This window comes from Talpa occidentalis, unplaced genomic scaffold (assembly GCF_014898055.3).
Source record: "Talpa occidentalis isolate TD23 unplaced genomic scaffold, MPIMG_talOcc4v2.1 talOcc4.3, whole genome shotgun sequence".
NCBI classification, from domain to species: Eukaryota; Metazoa; Chordata; class Mammalia; order Eulipotyphla; family Talpidae; genus Talpa; species Talpa occidentalis.
The window spans coordinates 78,627,252-78,648,957 of NW_023603184.1; the positions used below are offsets into that span (position 1 = coordinate 78,627,252).

General features: G+C 38.1%; 1 protein-coding gene and 1 pseudogene across 1 annotated transcript in view; one reads left to right on the plus strand and one right to left on the minus strand.

Moving 5' to 3' along the window:
• KYNU (kynureninase) overlaps positions 1 to 21,706 on the plus strand; it is a 714,170-nt gene that overhangs the window by 595,359 nt on the left and 97,105 nt on the right. The window contains exon 9 of the mRNA XM_037521827.2: positions 9,962 to 10,143. Coding sequence (XP_037377724.1) covers positions 9,975 to 10,143 — 169 coding nt within the window. The 5' untranslated portion in view covers positions 9,962 to 9,974. The remainder of the gene's footprint in view (positions 1 to 9,961; positions 10,144 to 21,706) is intronic.
• Positions 7,434 to 8,992, minus strand: LOC119255113 (replication factor C subunit 5-like; annotated as a pseudogene).

The window sequence follows — 21,706 nt, forward strand, 5'->3', positions numbered from 1 at the left end:
GGAAAGCATGGGATGTTATTCAGGTTGGACTGTAAAGCAAATGGATTGATTTTAATCATGTGAAAGTCAGCATGTAATTCATTTAATCTTTTATATAAGATATGCACTTGTGACAGAATGATGCCACTCATTTCTCAAATGATACCTTTCAAAAAAGTTGATTAAAATTATTAACGTAGGGTCTCCCCTGGTGGCTCAAGAGGTTGAGCGCTGCGCTGTGAAGCTGTCCGCAGCCTCTGCAGTTCCGGTTCGATCCTGGCTGGCCGGCGAGGGTCCCACATGGCGCAGCAGACCTCTCCTGCCACCCACTGCTCCCCTCAGCAGTGTATTTCAGCCAATCAGCCTGTTCTGTTCCCCGCTCTGTCTCTGGTGAATCCTCTCACCCTCCCACACATATGGCCTGTACCCCAGTTCTTGTATAAAATAAATAAATCTTAAAAAAATTATTAATTTTTCTCCCTTATTTCTTTCCTCCTTCCCTTTTTCCATCCCTATCCCCCCACCCTCCCTCCTTCCTTCTCTCCTTCTTTCCTTCCTTTCTCTCTCTCTTTTTTCTTTTAAGATTTATTATGCATACAAGAACTGGAGTACAGGCCAGAGGTGTGCGGGGTGAGAGGATTCACCAGAGACAGAGTGGGGGAGCAGAACAGGCAGACCAATCTAAAGCACTGCTGAGGGGAGCAGCAGGCGAGACACGAGAGGTCTGCTGCGCCATGTGGGTAGCTCCCTGGCCGGGGATCGAAATTGTGCTGTCTTGGCTGTGGTCAGCTTCATAGTGCTGCATCTTAACCCCTTGTGCATCCAGGGAGGCCCCCCCTTTCTCTCTTTTTTTCTTCAATGAAAAATTTATAATTTACCGGGCCTCCCCGGTGGTGCAGCGGATTGAGCGCAACATTGTGAAGCTCCCTGCAGCCTCTGCAGTGAGGGTTTGATTCCCGGCTGGCCAGGGAGATTCCCACATGGTGCAGCAGATCTCTCCTGTTATGCCTCCTTTTCCCCTCAGCAGTATATTTTGGTCAGTCTGCCTTTTCTGTTCCCTGCTCTGTCTCTGGTGAATCCTCTCACCCGCCTGTGCCTCTGGTCTGTACCCCAGCTCTTGTATAAAAATAAATAAATCTTAAAAAAAATTTATAATTTACCAAGTTCTAAACTTTGAATTTGTGTGTCTAATTTGTCTGTTGCAGACAAGAGATCTGAAACTGTGTAAAAATTAACCATTGGGTACTCATAGTCATTTATTTAACTACCTGACCTTAGACCCAGTAGGGAATAGATCCTGATTTCCATAATTTCATAAAAGAGCCAGATTTTATGATTGTAAAGGTTTCAGCTTTAAAGTTATAACTTTAACTAAAATTGAGAAAGTGTAACTTACAAATGCTCAAAAGCTAAATTGAGAGTAAAATGGCAATTTCTATCACAAAGTACCAACATTAAAAGATATTATGATAGCATCTCTTTTTAAAGAATGTTCCTTCATTAATTAATTTCATTTGATCCTAATCATGATTTATGAAGAAAATAAAATTTAACTTAGTTTTATATAACATTGCAGTATGGTGGCATGCCTAAAATCATGTGTGTAAATGTCCATATTAATAAAATTAGGCTAAGTAAGATCATTTCAATTTATTTGCAAATGGTAAACCTAAATAAGGCATAAAATTATGGCTTGCAAAGCATTAACTATCATTGCAGGTGAAGGAAATGCAGAATTAAGCAGCAATTAGTACTTGAGTTAGTAAATTGCCTCCTGGTATTGAGGGGAATGATAACTGTATTTTTTCAGTTTGTGTCAGGGTGAGAGGAGTTGTGCTGTTCCTGAAAGATTATTCCACTAGCAGGTATCCCACTATCCATGCATTGAGGTTGTGACATTTGAGTTGTGACAGACCCAGAGGAAGAACCATTCACTTTAACCTTTGCCTGTCTGAGACTAAACCAGGAGGTTTGATTACAAAGGGTAGGATGGATTCATAGCCTGTGGTGTTTTGCAGACCAAGTAGAGAGCTGGGGGGGAAATGAAGAGTTAAAAGGGATGGGCTAAAGAAACTTTTTTTTTTAAATTCAGATTTAAAAGGCAAGGTAAAATAAAGCAAGAAGTTCTGTCCCAGGCCTAGAATTTTCCACACACATGCCATGTCAAAGACAAGCACACTTGACTCAGCTCCTCAGGCAAAGTGTAGTTCCAAGTAGTGAGAGTTCTATTATCCTCCTAATTCTGTCTTTGTTTCTACTCTGTTTATTTCAGAGTATGGTCTTAAAATGTGTGGAAATGACTCTAATCCCTCAAGATTGTTGCAAGTATTAAATTAGGGACAAATATAAAAAGGCTATTGAATGAATATGATTTTTTTTTAAATAGGGAAACTTTAATTTTGTTGGGAATATGGTGATAGCAAAGTAATCTATATTCATTTAGGTAACCTAGTTGGAGATTACCCCACTTGGAGAGTATACTCCAGTGAAATTTCAAAGTACTGACTCTTCAAAAGTAGTCCCTATTAAAGCAAACTCTTCATTTTGAGTCTCATAGTAAATGCTCCTCTAATCATTTCCCTTTTAGTTGGAATAAGAAAGGGCAACCCTCTAGTAAAATGGCATCAATTATGTCAAATAATTCATCAAGTTATTTTGTGTATATTTTTCTACTCTTTTTATGAAGTAACATTAGTTTAAACCATTATGTTTCAGGTGTACAGAATTATCAGTGAACATCTGTATATATTGTGCTTGTTATCAAAACTCAATTTTCCATTCTTAACTACACAATTGACCGACTTTATCTGATTTGCCCAGCCCCTTTCACTATCCCTTCTTGTAACCACTATTTTTCTCCTTAAGTCTAAAAGTTTATTTTTGTTCTGTTTTGTTCATTCGTTATTTTATATAGTTTTATTCAGCTGCCATGTTGGGGAAATATTCTATCTGAAAGACACCTGATTGGCAATGAGGTGACTACAAAGAGAAATTAAACAGGATTTAGACACCCAGTTAGAACACAGTTCAGTAGGGTAGGTAGACCAGTTCAGTAGGGTAGGTGTGCCATAAGTAATAGTTTTATAATTATGACATTCTTAATAGTAAGTGTAGGGGCAGGACAGGCCACAGTGCAGGTTTTCTGATCCCATGCAGACCGGGTAAAGGAGGAGTCAGAGTCCTCAGTGGTTTTGCAGGTTTTTATTGGGGTTCAGCGGGTACGTGGCAGGCAGAGGATAATAATCTCCTCCCAGCCCCCAGCAAATCCGCACTCTCTCTGGGCTCTCTGGCGTTCTCTGCTTCTGCTGGCGTCCCCGTGATGCCGCCCTTAAAAGCCCAATCTTAGCCCAGGTGAATCCCATCTACCTAGGCCCACACCCTACTCCAGGTGTCCGCCATCAGGCATGAATTCAGGACCGCAAGGATCCATCATCTATCCTGATGGCGGGAGGGCAGAAAAGCCTGACATTTTTCTTTACCCTACAGTAAGGCAAAAAAAAAAATAGCTTCTATGGTTTTTCAGAATATGCAAGTGATCTCCCAGACATTGAACATAGATGGCTTCCTAGAAAGATGTCATGACTCTCCACACTAACTTATCATGTTTTTAGTGCATGGGATAAAGAACTCAGGGACTTCAAACTATTATGGGGTGCACATTCTAAAAGGGGAGCAGTCATTCATTGCACAAAGGCAGAGGAATCAGATGCTTTATGTAAAAACTTTTTTTAAGATTTATTTATTTTTGCATACAAGAACTGGAGTATAGGCCGGAGGTGTAGGGGGTGAGAGAGTTCACCAGAGACAGAGTGGGGAAGAGAACAGGTGGATTGACTGAAATACACTGCTGAGGGGAGCAGCAAGCGAGTCAGGAGAGATCTGCTATGCCATGTAGATTGCTCCCTGGCTGGCCAGGGATTGAATTCATGCTGAAGCAGCTGTGAATAGCTTCATAGGTTGTGTCTTAACCCCTTGCGCCACCAGAGAGGCCCCTTATATAAAAAACTTTTAATGAATTGGTATGCATAAAGAGAATATATCCCCAATTATTGTTTCCTAATAAAACTCCCCAAATAACCCATCTCTCATGAGCAAAAGCTCAGGCAAACAGGTGCAGCCTGAAGCAAGGCTGCTGAGCCCCAAAGTCTTGCCACAAATCCAAAGCACCTTTGGGTGGAGAAACATAAGAATGGTGTTAAGCAGGTCTGGGACAGAAGGAAAGAGAGAAAATACAAAATTAAAGCACACACACAAAAAAATTAAGATAGTGACTGCCATTGTCTCTGCAGAAGACAGCCTGCCTACACAGCTCTGACCCATGTGTCTCTTGTAAGCATCTCATTGATGTGTCTCTGTGACTCTCTTCTACATGTCTCCTCCATGTCTCTTCTCAATAGTGCCAGGGTGCAAGTAGGATTATAGAAACAAGAGAGGCCAACCTGCCTGCCTTCTGTGATAGATATTTTGCTCAGTTCTGTGCCTAGTTCCAGTAGCTCCTCCACTCAGGAAGTCTGTTCCATAGCATACTGGAGCTTGTAATCCAAGGTGACCACATGTAAGGGGAGGCAGGGAAAATGGCACCTCCCAGTTATGGAGGTGCATCTGTAACACTGTTACCTTTTTAGGAGACATATTTTCCATTCAATGTCATTGTTGCATTAAAAGATTCTTACTCATTGCTGGAATCACTTCATGCTTTTTCTGCTGTTGCTCTGATTAAAAAATGAGTCACTCACAATACTCCTTTCTGATGCTACAATTTTGTTGCTTCTGCCTGTGATTGTTTTACAATTTTGTTTCTCTTTATAATTTAATGAAAAACCATATTTCACAGCTCAGATTTGGGAAAGAATTTGACTATATGCTCAGATAAACACCATCATTATCATTTGGTTAGAAGTTTCACTGCAAGTAACTCACAGGTGTTTGACAAAACAATGCATTGTCTTTGGTGGGTCAAGTGTCCAGCAGATGTTTAAATGACTGTGGCCAGGCAATTGAAAAGTAAGTAGGGGCCTTCCCTGGTGGTGCAGGCAGTTGAGCACAGCGCTGTGAAGCTGTCCGCAGCCTCTGCAGCGCCGGTTTGATCCCAGCCGGCCGATGAGTGGATGAGTGTCCCACATGGCACGGCAGACCTCTCCTGTCTCACCCGCTGCTCCCCCCAGCAGTGTATTTCAGTCAATCTGCCTGTTCTGTTCCCTGATCTGTCTCTGGTGAGTCCTCCCACGCTCGCACGCATCTGGCCTATACCCCGATTCTTGTATAAATAAATAAATAAATCTTAAAAAAAAATTGGAAAAGTCAAGTATCAGAGTCACTGCCATCTCTATTCAGAAGTCTTGTTCCTTTGTCAAAATCTTCTGTAGAAATCTAGTTGTTGGTATAGCAAACTTGTTTGATCTTTTACATCCACATAGGTATCTTAGTAAATATAGTACCTGAAAGACTATATTACATGCCATAAGAGGTATTCTTATATATATAACAGATGCTCACAGGAGGAGATATTATTTTTAACTAAGGCAGTTTAACAAAACATATGAAAAAAAAGTGACATTAGAATGAAGACTTTGAAAGGTGACTAGGATCTAAATATGTGAACAGGGAAGTAGAAGATTTTAGGCAACAGAAATGTCATGAGAAAAATGACAGAAATGTCATGAAGAGGAAATTAATAACTTAGTATGGTCAGATATTAAAAGAACCGTCAATATCAATGCCAAAATCACTGCCTTTGTACAAAGCATGGATTGGAGCAATTAAATGCCATTATTGGTATCAAAGCTAAGAAATATATGCAGATGAATCTCATTGTCTTTATCAGGGAATATAAAGCATGGTTCATCAGGGGGACCATTGGAAATTGAAAAAGGAACTGACATAAACAGAAGAATTCAAGCTTAAAGATGTTTATTTTATTGTCAAAATAAATACTCAGACATACAATTCTTTAATGTCCAACACTATGTTTGTTGATGAGAGACAAAGGACAATGGAGAGTAGGAGCAAGATGATTGACTTGAGATTCTAGAACCGTATTTCTGTTAGATTTAGTTGCTTCCTAGGTATCTAGAGTTTAGCAACAGTATGAGATGAAAAATACAAAATTTATATTTTCCCATCCATATTTATCCTGAATTACTCAAAGATTTAATAGCCAAGTTGACATTCCACCTGAATATTCAATACTTAACATAACCTAAATAAAAGTGATTTCCTTCTCAAAATATTTCTTCCCTAGGTATTTTTTATTTCATCACTTTTAACATATTTGCTTAGATCCCAAAGCTTAGAGTTACCTCTTGTCCTCACTAGAGATTGTCTACAGTTTCCTCCAAATCTATCATGAATACAGATGCTTTTCCCTCTATGTTTTTTGCACAATCAAAAAGTAAGCTGCTTTAGTTTTATTATAAAGAACACTATCATAAATGCAGTGTAATTGCTGTAAAATAATGTGGTACATTTGTACACAAATCCTAACCCTTCGGCAGAGGCAGGTTGAGGATCAGGCTTAATTTCATGCAGGCCCTCTCTGGGTTAAAGAAGTGATGTTTGTAAAACCACTGGCCCCAGTGGCATAATCTATACTGAAAGTTTTCTCTACTTGCCACATAGCTGGGAGCCTGCTAGTAACTCTTCCACTTTAAAAGGACAAATAAAAAGACCAATTTTAAAAGTGAAGAGAATTGAGTCCATTTTATGAGGATAAAATTATTTGGGGCAGAAATCCATTAACACTTATTTAAAGTAGATACAGATACAACACCACAGCTTATATTTATAAACTTAATTTAGAAGATACTCTGCTTACCTGGAGATGTAAGACACTTGGACCAAAATAGTTTTGAAAGCCTGTGTTCCAGATTAAAATGGGCAGGCCAATTTCCTATCATCGAATAACTAAGGATTAAAAGCCTGAAGAATGAAAAAGAGGTTTTGCTTTTTCATTTTTCCCAATAAACAATAATAGGCAGTGCAAGATAGTCAAACACTAAAGTTATTTGTACAGTCCTACTTTTTATTTTATTTATTTTTAAAGATTTTATTTATGCATAGAAGAACTGGGGTACAGGCCAGAGGTATGGGGGGTGGGGGCTGAGAGAATTCACCAGAGACAGAATGGGAACAGAACAGGCAGACTGCCTAAAATACACTGCTGAGATACCAGTGATTGAGACAGGAGAGGTCTGCTGCACCATGTGGCCACCTCCCTGGCCAGCCAGTGCTGCAGTGGCTGGCAATGGCTTGATAGCGCTGTCTTTAACCCCTGCACCACCAGGGAGCCCAGTACCTACTTTTTTAAATGTCTGTCCACACATGCTAGAGTAATTTGCCGAGGCTTGAGGTGATTGTGGCTTTGCTGCTCTGATGTGGGTGGCAGCTCATTCTATATTGGAGTCCCCTGTTACATCATTACTAGGCCTGAGAATTGCCATGATGGGAATTTGTATCTAGACCTCTGTAACAAACAGGTCTCTGGTGATTTCTAAAGCAGCAATGAAGGAACCCAACTAAATCTTCATATTGGTGCCAACAGAAAATCTGTACTTAATTTCTGCCATTTTGGTCAATAAGTGTATTCATATTGAAGTTGAAAGTCGACTTCATGCGCAAACATGGTATCTCTGTCATACAGAGTTTTCAACTCTAGTATTTCTGTAAGCAGTGGAGAAGATTTAATGCAACATCCAGGCCAGAAAGTTGGCAATATCAAATGTGAATTGGTGTCCTGTGCGGGTGCAAACACCTGCTCAGTTACCTTCTTGGTGCTCTGCAAAATGTCCAGAGCCCTTTCATATTTGACTGGAATGAATTACAAGTGCTTTTATCTGCTTTCACTTAAAATAGCTTTCTCTTCTGTGACATGTTCTAGGCAGGGATCTATGACTTCAGGAGTCAGGACAGAAATGGGAACTTTTTATACTAGCACTGCAAGGTGGGATGATCTTGGATAAAGAGTTACAGATAAGGCAAAATTAGGTATTTTCAGTAAATCATTCAATGACTCTGCTCAAGGCATTCCTGACATCTTGAATCATGACATCAATTTTGTCAAAGATCAGTTGTTAAAAGCCCTTCTTAAATATTGTCCTGCTAGCAAAGCTTAGGATCAGCCCCCAAAGGATATCTATTCCTCAGTTACCTGAAGTATTCACTTTCAAGTCCATGGGGCCCATTTCTTTATCTTTGGATATCTGTTTGGCTAGATGGTCAATGTCTTTAGTATCCCTGGAGGGCCATAGAGAATCAAGTGCAACTGCTGGTCTTCAGTGATAAATTTTTGAATGGTACTCAAAACACCCTGATGCAAAGTGAGATCATTCAACGTGTATGGTTGGTATTTTTTAACCCACACCACTGCAACTACTGCACAGACACAAACATCTCAATGGCAGAGAGACTAAGGTATCCAGGTATGCTGTGCTGCAGGTGCCCACCAGGGTATGCACAGCGCCCAGCTACACTCAGATGCTGGGCCCCTCACACTTCAAGTTCTTACCCTCACTACATTTAATTTATCATCAGTTTCCCCTTTAGCATCTAGCTAAAATAGCCTTAATTTACCCCCTCTCTCTCTTTTAACACAAAACTCATCAGAGAGTAGAAAATTGATTTTTTATTTAATATAAAGTTATCTTATCACTTACCTCTTCATGACTCTCCAGTAATTCCCAATTAAACTTTGAAAATTATCTGAACTTTAAAGTTCTTCATGACTAACTTCTGACTGTCCTTCTCTCATGTCATACTTTCCACCTCCTTAACTTTCCTTAGTGGATTAGATGAACAGGCCAAGTACAACTCACCACATCAGGGTCTTTGCATTTGCCATCATCTTCCTCCAGGTCCAAGTCTTCACATGTTTTATTCAGAATATTATTCAGAAATACTGGTATTTCCCTGCCTCAGAGAGATGCATTTGATCCCCTGAGGTAATTGTTCTATACCCCAGTGACTATCCTGTTGTTCTACCTTGTTTACTTATCAGTCTGAAATTACATGAGTCCATTATTTTCCATTCTTCTGTTAAAATGTAAACTCTGTAATAGTCACTACTTATATACTACCTGAAACATAGCTATCCCAACAATACTTGGAGATATGTGATTTAAGTGCTCAAAAATATTTACTTAAATAATAAATAAATGAGGAATGTATAAGTCAAATCATCAAAAGTATAAAAATGTAAATGAAACCTGATATTGTTCTCAAAGACTATTATTTCTCAATTTTGGAAAAAAAAAAAAAAACAACAGAACCTAAAACTTTGGGAAGTATAAATATAAAACTTCTCTGATATTTAAAAATATGTGTTGAAGTCACAGTGTCATTTATCTACTTCAGAAAGACTATTTTTCCAAAAAGGTTGTAAATGTTAAGTGATGATTAACTGTTGTAGGATGTGGATTCAAGAAACAACACAGGGCACTACTTTGTCCTCAGATGGTATATATGGCTGTAAAGGAGGAAAGGCTTCTCATCAGCAAAAAGTCTATTTCCTTGGTCTTTATATGCCAACAATTACTAACATTATTTTTCATTCACAATAAACAATTTGTCAAGATTCTATTGTATATAAATCCACAGACTTGAAACTATGATCTACATCACTGAGGTGACACAGTGGAGGTAGAATAAGGACACTATTTTTCTACATTTTTCTCAAAAGTATCTTTGGTGTTACTGCCTACTAAGACATCTAGAAGAAAAGAAGATGAAGTTATGTGTTTAAGTCACTAATTTGCTCCATTTTCCAGAATATAAAAAATAGAAAAAAGCTAGCATTTATTGAGAGTTTGCTCTGTCCTAGCATCGTCACCTCATTTAGTCTTTTGAAGATCCCTGTGTTACTATTATTTTCTTCATTTTACACTCAAGAAAATCTCAAGCATGGGTTTTAATGCTGTGTAGTTAATTGTACAACTTATATATGGTTAGATCACTTATATATATATATGTATATATTTTGCTTTTTTAGAGAGCAACTTGTAATGGAACCTTCACGTCTTGAATTACCAGCTGACACATTGCAACGCATAGCGTCTGAGCTTAGATGCCACATGACAGATGAGCGGGTCGCCCTGCGCCTTGATGAAGAAGATAAGCTGAGACACTTCAGGGAGCATTTTCATATTCCCAAAGTGCAGGATCTACCTTCAAGTAAGAATACTGGACAGGGTCTTTTTTTTTTTTTAATTTATTTATGCATACAAGAATTGGGTTGTAGGCCAGAGGTACAGCGTGGTGAGAGGATTCACCAGAGATGGAGTGGGGAACAGAAGTGGCAGATCTACTGAAATACACTGCTGAGGGAAACAGCAGATGAGTCAGGAGAGGTCTGCTGCGCCATGTGGGTTAGCTCCCTGACCGGGGATCGAACTCAGGACACAGTGGTGATAGCGCTGAGACTTAACCCATAGGCCACCAGGAAGGCCCAGGGGCTTATTTTTCTTAATCAATTTATTAATTTATTTTTGCTGCTGCATATGTTTATCATAAGTCTTTGAAAACCATTGTGCCATTACATAATAGAAACATTGCAATTGTCTCTGACAAACAGCAGATTCCTGGTGCTACTAAATCAAACTGTCAGCTTACCTTAATCCCAGCTTCTTTATATTTCTTCTCCACTTCTGAATAAAATACTTACAGGGTGCTTATACTGTCATCTACTTCTCTGAACAATAGAGTAACTGATTGAAAATTATAGGCAGATGCATTTATTTGTTTTCTAAGCACTTAGAGCTCAAAACAATTCCTTTTCAATACAGTATTAGAATATCTCTTTTTTTATAGCACCTAGTTTGTGAGTGCATATTTGTCTTAGAAGGAATGTTATTTGAGACTTGGATATATTAGGAGGGATGTTATGTGAAATAGCCATCTTTGCGTGATGTGGCATGTATGAGACTTAAAATAAAGAAGAAAACAATGTATTGCCTTAGAAATACATATTGCAGGGCCTCCCCGGTGGCGTAGCGGTTGAGCGCTGGGTTGCGAAGCTGCCCGCGGCCTCTGCGGCGCCGGTTCGATCCCCAGCTGCTCCCGGCCACTGGAGGAGGGTCCCGCATGGCGCGCAGACCTCTCCTGCCGCCCGCTGCTCCCCTCAGCAGTGTACTTCGGTCCTTCTGCCTGCTCTGCTCCCCGCTCTGGCTCTGGTGAATTCTCTCACCCTCCCGCGCTTCTGACTGTACCCAGTGCATGTATAAACAAAACAAACAAACAAACAAACAAATAAATAAATAAATAAACATGCCTCTATTAAAAAAAAATTATTTATATTTGAATTCATTCCATTTTACATCAACAAAAAAAGGCTGCTAGGTTGAATGGAATTAATCCACCAAATAAGTTTTACATACTCTACAGTAGAATCTAATTTACTTCAGAATAAGTGAGGCACATACAATTTGGGTACTCATAGTATAAGAGTATTAGCATATATGATTTTAGGATGAGATTGGGTCAGCTAACTGTCTCATTTGGCTTATCATGTACTGCAAGATTTCATTGCATAAAATTATGGAAAGGTAAAATAAGAGATAGTCTTTCATCTAATTTAAAGATGCTTAATATCAGTTTAGGGAGACATTGATACAAAATAGTGTTTTATGAGACCAAATGAAATGAGACTGTAAGTAAACTAATATGGGATCACAGAGGAAGAAATATGTCTTTCTAGGGGCTAGAATGAAAGGGTACTTTGATTTGAATAGCAAGGCATAAAAAATACATTGATGTGTGAGAAATGAAGGAAATGAAATCTACCAATATTCTTTCAGTGATGGGAAGGAAGTGGCCAGATGACTGGCAGCACACAATGTGGAAGTCCTCAGAAATACCCACTGCCCAGCCCAGATATGTCAGTGCTAGATATCTTGAGCCTGTCCCAATGTACTCTCCGGCCCATGGCGGGTTTAATGAGCCCTGAGTTCAGGGATAACAACAGGATCCTGGACAGCACAAAGCTTTAGGTCACCTTCTCAGCATGTAACATTTGCAAATTGGGAAGCAGGTCTCTAGAACTTTCTGACATTGAAATTTGTAATTTTCTCAAAAATCTTTTATTCCGGGCCTCCCCGGTGGCGAAGCAGTTGAGCGCTGGGTTGTGAAGCTGCCCACAGCCGCTGCAGTGCCGGTTCGAACCCCGGCCACCAGCAAGGGTTCCACATGGTTCGCAGAACTCTCCTGACACACCCACTGCTCCCCTCAGCGGTGTATTTCATCAGTCTGCCTGTTCTGTTCCCCGCTCTGGCTCTGGTGAATTCTCTCGCCCTTCCGCGAGACTGTACCCAGTGCTTGTATAAATAAATAAAAAATAAATAAATAATCTTTAAAAAAAAATCTTTTATTCCTTTTCATGAGTGTATGAAAAACAGATATAAGAAAGTAAGCAAACAAAAGTACTAACCAACACTTTCCAAGGAGGTTGAGTATTAGATGATGATTAGATGAATGAGTATTAGTTGATGATTAGATGATGATGGTATCAGAGAAAGAAGGGCAGAAGCACTAGAAGTGGCTAGTTGTCCACTGTGGCTGCAGTTGGGACTGAGATGTCTTGAGAAATGCTACTAACGGTTCACATAGCAACACCCACTTTAGCAATGACTGCTTTCTGGGCACTGTAGGTAATGCATTACAAAATTATATGGGTTTTTGTTTGTTTGTTTGTTTGTGTGCATGTGTCTTTCTTTTCTTAAAAGACCTTCTTCTGTATAATTCTGTTAGGGATTTACAGTAAAGCTCATCCCTGAATTTCCAGGAACATAAGACTATCGTAAGTAAAGGGTATACAGAAAGTTAAAATGTTATTTTGAATTTTATCTTTGTGCTACTGTATTTAAAGACTCATTAACATAACTTCCACCCTTAAATTGAATCACTTTCATTCAATAAATAATTATTAGTTCTCTTTTCACATTCCTTCACATATTTTCAAAATTGCTTTCTAATTCATCTCTCCATGCCCAGCTCAGTGGATTTTTATGTTACAAACAACTAACAGAACTCAATATTGGTTTGGGAGAGACTGTGGTCGAGATTTCTGTGAATTTCTGGCTCTAACACTCTGGCTGGTGATTTTGAGAAGGAAGTAACCTCTAGAGTCACATTTCCTTCCTGTGGGAAAGAATACAGCTCTATTAGGATCTTTCTAAGCATGAAAATGAGTTTATGTTAAATGAGCCTAGAATGGGGTCAAATGTTAGTTTATTTTCCCTTTTATTATGGGTTTTTTCCTTTAATTGAGATTTTGATACCAGATCAGTACAGGGTTTTTCTAAAACTTTGATCTTTTATTCTAGTATGAGGAGTCAGAAAACAAACAGACTTACAGACATGTGCTATATGGTCTTACAGGTAGGAGTATCCTAAGTGTAGTGAAGGGAGAGTTGGGGCGCAGGATAGTAAGGGTGTGTTCTTACCAAGGTATTATAGGAAGGAAGCAGTGATAAGAGGCCATTTGAGCAGGGATGAGAATGAAATCATGAGATCAGTCTTGTGGCATTGCATAGCGCACCAGACTCGGGTAAAAATGTTACAGGGCAACCCCAATGTGAAATGGGTTGGCCTGACTGTGGATCCTCACTCACACACTTAAAAGGGACTTATAATGAGACTCAACTGGAGGCATACACAAAAAGGTTAATCAAGGATTTGTTTATTAAAAAGGGGAAATGAAGAAACAAATAACTCAGGGAGAGAGAGACAAATTGTGAATTGTGAATTCATTTGTGAATGCATACTACCAGTTCCACTGAGTTGGAACCTCAATAGCATGCTTAAAGGCAGTGAAAACCAAGGACCCGCAGGGCCCACAATTCTGGTTATATTCCAAACTGGTTGCTTAACTCCATCCTCAGGTTCCAACAACCTTCCCTTCAGCAATGATGACATTATGGGCTTTGTGTCTTGGGATAGGGGTGGGTCCATAAAACCTGTTTGTGGAGTTTGTTCAGGACAACCTTTCCCCCAGACACAAACGGTGTTGAAATTTCCTTCTTTTTTTTTTGACATGATAAGAACTTATGAAGAAACCAGTACTTCCTCTCTTATTAAAACCTTCCAAGAATATCTAAAAACGACACAGCATCTCAAATTATTTTAAGAGACTGGCATAACACCAAGAACTAACGTTCTTTAACAACTCTGAATAATGCAAAAGAGAACATAAACAAGTTTTCCAAAAATGAAAGGATCACAACTCTCAATATAGACTTAAAAAAAATCCTAAGGAAATGTTATAGGCAGTGGCTATGGTTTTCTGATAGTTTACCATTAAATATGATATTTGCTTTGTGTCTCTAATAGAAAATTTTATCCAAATAAGTAAGTTTCCTTCTATCCCTAGTTGATCTGAGATGTTATTAGAGAAAAGAGTCCAAAATATTTTCATTTGCTTGGTCTTACTCTTTTGCTCAATATGGTTTAGCATAAGCCAACACACACACACACACACACACACGAAGGAAAGGGGTTAGAAAAGAAGGAAGAAAGAAAGGAGGGAAAAAGGAGTGAAAGATATAAATATAGCAAGAGAACTTTTCAACTTTCATGAGATTGTAAGTATTCCTGTTTGAAAGATCCTAGTGCCTGAATCTCTGAGCATTTTGGATAGTCCCATAAGATATATTCAAGAAGATGTGGTACATATATACCATGGAATATTACTCAGCATTCAAAAAAAGATAAACACATGCAATTTGCAGCAACATGGATGGCGCTGGAAGGGATCATGCTCAGCGAAATAAGCCAAAAAGAAAAAGAAAAATACCGATGGTCTCACTCATAGCAGGAATCTAGAAAACTTAAATAAGGGACCAGGAAAATGAATAACTATAAGAAAGTGAAAATCAAAATCAACAAAAAACTATGAACCAGAGACATTTTTAGGGGGGCGGGGGCGGGAGGGGAGGGATTGGGGTCAGAATGGGGGGGGGGGCTGCAATTGTATGGGGAATATAAAAATAAAATTTATTATTTAAAAAAAAAAAGATATATTGCTTTTGCAGAGACACAAGTCTAAAACTTAGAGTGCCAAACTATCATTCAGAAATCAGTGCAGCTAATTTACATTCCTTCTAGAAATAGAAGTGGTTGCCTCACTGACTCTAGCTATATGAAGCTTGTTTATTTGATAATCAAAAAATATTCCTCCTTGTTTTAGCGAACACAATTAATTCATCTGAATAAATTTAGAGATCTTGTTGACTTTATTAAAGGATTTATGACTCTGGCAACATCCCATTTAGCAAATAGAAACTTCCGTAAGGGCTTGCACAAAATGGAAAGTTTTGTAATTACAAAGGAGGATGGGGCAAAGTTATTAGCAATATAAAAGAAGGAAGAAAGATTTTTCCAGGAAGGTTGGAGATCTCATCATGAAAATCGCCTTACTACTGCTAATCAGACAGCACCAGATTTCCTGGTTTAAAATTCTACATTAAGGAATAGCTGAAAGTACAATTAGGTGGTGTTAAGTCTTGGTGAGGCCTAACATGAAGAATTCATTTTTAGGCCTTAGACCAATGTTGGATATTTATTTATAAATACTGCTATTTGTTCTCTTTATGTCTTACATTTTTTTCTTTATAAAATTTACCACTTCTATTTATTTTATAGATAACTTAAAATTTTTATAACTTAGTGATAATAACATGTAGGGGAGGTAATTAAATTTCCCTCTGCCCTCTGAGTTCCTGACTGAGAGAGATTAACATAGAAAAACACACAAAAGTTTAATATGTTTACCTCCTGTACTCATGGTAGAGATCCAGGAAAATTAAGAAACTCTCCAAAATGGCCTGGCTAACCTTCTTAAATACTTTATTTATTTATTTATTTTTAAGATAAAAGCAAGGATGGTTGGGGGAAAGAGAAGATCAGTTATAAGATGTTAGAGGAAAGATTTATAAATCAATTGGAGATTTTCCTTTATACATTTAAATATCTTATCCAAAATGGTAACATCTATATAGTTTTCAGAGCTTTTTTTCTGTCTGTTGTTTAAGAATACTAGTCTAAAATAATCTTTATGACAAAGAGATGTATTTTGGGGTAGCAAAGTTTTTCCCCTACAATTTCCCTCAACTATCTAAGGAATATTAAGTGAATATGTCTAGTTAATGTAGTCAAAAGAAATGTTTTGTGATTCCAGGTCCATGACTCTTGACTCAAAGTTACGACTTTTTAGAAATTAATTTATTTAGATATAATTGACATACTAAAAAGCCCACCAATTTGTAGAGTACAATTCAATGACCTTCAGTTAGTATAGTTATTTGTATAACCATCACTGCAATCCAATTTTATAAATTTTCTATATTTCCTTTTCCTACTCCCATCCCCAAGAGACGAGTACTCTATTGAACTTGTTTTCATTTGCTGTTTAGAAGGCCATTACCTCAACAAATGTGCTTATTAGTAAATTGTATTTGCAGAATATTTTTAGTGTCCTTATCACTGTTCCTTTCACATTCAGATACTCACCTGTTCAGAACTTAGAGATCTTATCATCTATCCAAGAGAGATGACTAAATTGACAAACAATTTTAGTAAGTTAAATTTAATGCTATGCTATGAAGATCTACTATTTTTCTGCCCTCTACCTTTCTCTCTCCTCTCCTCACTACCCTTAATGATTTGTTGGGATGACAGGAAGGGAAACATTTCTAGATGTTACTGAAAGAGAAAGATATTGGAAACTGAGTATTGAGAGTATCTTTCTAAAAATCAGTGTTGTGAAAGGAATAAAATAGTATTAATAAGGAACAAAGGGAATGAATGATTTTTTTTTTTTTTAAGGAAGATAGAAGCTTTATTATGCTTGTACATTGAAAAAAAAATATGAGGGTAGGGAGGAAGAGAGGGAAGTAAGAGAACAGGAGAGTAGGAGAGCAAGTTTTGGGCCTCCCTGGTGGCGCAGGAGTTAAAGTCTCAGCAGTTCAAATCCCCCTGGTTAAAGTCCCAATGCTGCTTGAGTTACATCTCTGGCCAGGAAGTTAACTCACAGGGCTGAAACCTTTCCTGTCTTGGCTGGCTGCTGCTCCCCTCAGCAGTGTATTTATTTCAGTAGATCCACCTTTTCTGCTCCCTACTCTGTCTCTGGTGAATTATCTCATCCTCCCTCCCCCTGACCTTTGACCTGCACCCTAGTTCTTGTATGCATAAACAAAAATCAATAAATCTTAAAAAAATAAAGTCAGCACGTTTCTCTACTGTCTGCATTACCTTTTCACTGAGATTTTTTAAATGTGTAAGTTTAATTTTTAAACATATTTAAGGGAGTTTTCGTGTATAGTTTCTTGAAACACTTTTTGCACCCTACTCTTTTCTTCTTCCCTTCTAGTACTCCAAAGATACAAGTGTTGTATCTTTGGTATTGACCTACATGTTCATGAGACATTGTTCATTTTTTATACTCTCTTATTCTCTAATGAACACATGGTAAATTTCTATTGATCTGTCTGCAAGTTCATTGACTGTTATCACCATTCTGCTCTTGAGTCCATGCTGGAGTTTCTAAATATATCATTTATTGTATTTCCCAGTTCGAAATTTCAAATTTTTAAAATAATAGTTTACTTACCTGCAGAAATTTTTTCTATTTATTTATCTCGAAGAGTCTTCCCTTACATCCTGGGTCATGGTTGTAATAGCTATCTTAAACTTTTTGTCTGATAACACTAACATCTGTGTTACCTTGGTGTTGATGTCTATTGATTTTCTTTTTCAAAAAGAGCTGCTGATATTGTGCTGGGTTTTTTATGCTGAATAATTATAGATTGTATCCTAGATATTTTTAATATTATGAGACTTGAATCTTTTTAAATCCTATGTTATACTGAAAATGTTAATATTGTTTCTTTTCTTTGATTTCTTTAAACAAGCAGTTTACCCAGTTGAGGTCATTTTGCAAGTTCCTACCCACGTTCTGTGGATGGTGATTCCAGTAATAATACAATCTTTTAAGTTGTTTTTCTTATTATTCAGAGCTGTACTGTGTGTATGTCACTGAGTTGCCAATTTGGACACTAGTTCACTTCTCAAAGTTTTGTTGGACACTTTGATTATAAACATTCAGGCACAATGCAGGGGTAAGCTCAGAAGTTCATGCACAAATTTATACAATCATTTTAAGTTTCTTCTTTACCTAATATGAATTAGGACTAACATTTTTCTGCTTCAAGAAAACCACCTTCATTTTCCTCTGAATAGAAAGTGGAAACTTAGTTTTACCCATATTGCTAAACCCTTTCTGTGAGTTGTATCTGGAGGCAAGAGTGCAGATAGAGAGCAAAGCAATGAGAGTTGTCCCATCCTTCCTCTAGTCAGGGGTAAGAGTTTGAAACATTTCATCTAAATCTTCATTCTAAAAATGAGATAGAGCCAAATCCAAGAGAGGAAGGCACTTCTAAGGAAAAGAAGCAAAGGCACTAAACAAATGAACAAAATAAACTTTGAGACGATAAGACCAAATTAGTGGGTAAGAGATGTGGGTAAATTACAAAAAAAGCATTAATTCTACAGTGAAGAATAGAATTGGAATTTTAGTGGTAAACTTAATGTAGTATATGTAGACATTAATTTATTACCATGCACACTTAAACATTATGTGACGTTATAATGTAATATGACTATTGAAAAAAAGAAAAAAAAAATTGTAATTCGGAAAAAGAAAAGTTACAGACTTGAAACATTACAATGTAATCATTATTTTGAGATCCATACAAATAACATGTGTTAATTGTGCAGAAATTTATTTTGAAAAAGGAGAGATGACAGTCAACTCCATGTCCTTTGTAAAAAGACCATTGAACTGGGAGAGAAAACCAAGATGACGGTAGAGAGACTACAAAAGATGATTCTCAAATTGGCAACTCCTATTGTAAAGAAAGGAAAGATGAATACATTTTGGTAGAACACAAGTTTCACAATATGCAAAAAAATAGTCAACACAGGAAATGTCCTGAAGAAAAGAGTTACTGGCATATGCACTGATTTGACTTTAGAAGATAGAATATATTAAATGAGTGTTTTCCAAAAGGGGACTGTACTCTCCCCAGGCCATGTACATAAAACATGAAAGAAGCCATCCAGAAGAACCCACAAAATCTGGTTGTGCAACAGTTGAGCCTCTGACACCATAAGACTAGGAAGTAAATCTTCTCCTAGTACCCTTTCTTTTTCAAAGATGTATTCCAGAAAATCTAGGCTTGGCTCCAACTATAAAGACAACAACAGATGATTATCAGTAATGTGGATGTGGCAATCAGTAACAACTGACATGGCAATTTTGAAAATGAGAAGTAATGAGTCTTGATTGATCCTGATGTCCAACAAATAATGGGCTTCCTAACTATAAATAATCAGGGTCTTCCTGTGAAAATTGCAAAGAATAATAAGCACTCAGGAAACATCAGGAATCCTGTCACCGACGAAGATCCAGAAGTTGATCACAATTTAGAATATTATGTTCAACTTATTTCCTTTCCCCCTCATATATGGAATATAGAAAGGTCTTCAACAAACAGGAAAGAGTGAAAGGGAGAGAAAGGGAAAATTGTGATGCAAATAATTATGCACATCTATGTACATGGTGTTTTCTTTATACAGCAATTGTGCAAGAACACTCTGAAAACCCTCAAGGGCTCTTTACTGCTGTTACTTGAGTTATATATTTCATGTCCATGTCACCACCCTCAAAGCTATCATAGCTATTGTTTCTCAGTCAGTTACTGGCTGGGAAAAAAAGGGGGAACAGAGGTTATATAGTAGGTATGTATGGAGAGGGAGGTCATTCATCCCAACTTCAGGTCTTAACTGTCCTTACATTGCTAGCTTTTTTCTCTCTTCGCCAAGAAAAACAAACCATCCTCACCATGCTATGAGAAAGAAAAGAAAATGACTCTTCTATTACCTCTAAGCATTACCTATTAGTGTGAGAACTGCTAGAGATATAAAAGAGAAACATGTTTGAGGGGTAGTGATATGAGAAAAAACATATCATTTATAGTTTATTCTATGGAAACTTCCTGTAATATAAAATATTTCCAGTTATCAGAGTTAGGAGGAAGGAGATATCACTAAGGGAATGAGAATCTTTTTTTTTTTTTTTTTAAGATTTGCTTATTTATTTTATACAAGAACCCGGGTACAGTCCAGATGCGCGGAAGGGTGAGAAGATTCACCAGAAACAGAGTGGGGAACAGAACAGGCAGACTGATGAAATCCACTGCTAAGGGGAGCAGCAGGGGTGGCAGACCTCTCCTGTCGCGCCATGTGGGACCCTTGCCAGACGGCCGGGATCGAACCGGTGCTGCAGAGACTGAGGACAGCTTCACAGCACGTCGCTCAACCACCTGCACCACCAGGGGAGGCCCGGGAATAAGAATCTTTTATAGTACAGTTAAAAAGTCATTCTTATTTATAGTCTCCAGATGATCTATTTGAATAATAAGAATAACATGCAGTCTCACCCTAGAGGTATAAAGATATCTGTCTATCTATCTGTCTATCTATCTAATTGGATACCAACTAGATATGATGGGAAATCTTGGTGACTTCCTTTGGGATTTCCCGTCACACTTTCTCAAGTTCCACAAACTTTTGGATGCCTGCTGGTACCTTCTGGAGAAGACTGTGAAGCCATAATGAACTCTCTAGCTCCCTCTGCCCCAGTATTCTTCGTGGGTAGGTGGCTTCCCAGCAGCAGCCTCTACTTCCCAACAATATTTCATCTGGTCCTAAAACACACCCAGGGAAAATCCCTTCTACCATGCTTAGCGTCTTCAGTGGAGTCACTTGCAGAGAATGTACTCTTCCCTTCTCAAGTCTTATGGAATGTAGTTTTTGCTGAGTTATCACATATGCTTTTCCTTCAGTCCTTGGGAGTCTGCTTTACTATTCTCCCTTTGCTACCTATCCTGTTAAAATGAAGAAAAAATCTTTTTTATTCTGTCTAAGTTCTTGATCAAGACCCTGTAACCAAAGACAGATTAATAAGAGAAAAAAATTAATATAAGTTTTATGTGACATGGGAGCATTCGTAATGAAATGAAGACTCAGAGAAGTGGTTAAAACTGCTTTTATTGTTTGGCTTGATGAAGAATGGAAAATACAGGATGAAGAAGAATATGAACTAAGTGACATAAACTAGGAGAAACAGCAAGGCTTATTTGTTCTGACGCTTCTCAGTGTCTTGGAGATTAGGATGTACAGGTTTGAGGGTTTTCTCACCTGCTTAGTGGTAGGTTAGAAAGTTCTTCCTGCACATGCCATTTTTCAAATGCTTCAGCTTAAATTATTCAATATGTCGGGCCTCCCTAGTGGCACAAGGAGTTAAGCACCACACTATGAAGCAATCTGCAGACTCTGCAGCACGAGTTCGATCCCCAGCTGGCCAGAGAGAAACTCACATGGCACAGCAGACCTCTCCTGTCTCACCCGCTGCTCCCCTCAGCAGTGTATTTCAGTCAGTCTGCCTGTTCTGCTCCCCGCTCTGTCTCTGGTGAATCCTCTCACCGCCCCCTCCCTTACATCTCTAGCCTGTACCCCAGCTCTTGTATGCATAAATAAATAAATCTTAAAAAAATTCAATACGCCAAAGTGCCGTGTTGTGGGGTCTCATCATGGTAAGAGTCCTGTTTTTTGTTTTTTTTTAAAGATTTATTTATTTATTTATACTAGAACTGGGTACAGTCAGAAGTGCGGGAGTGTGAGA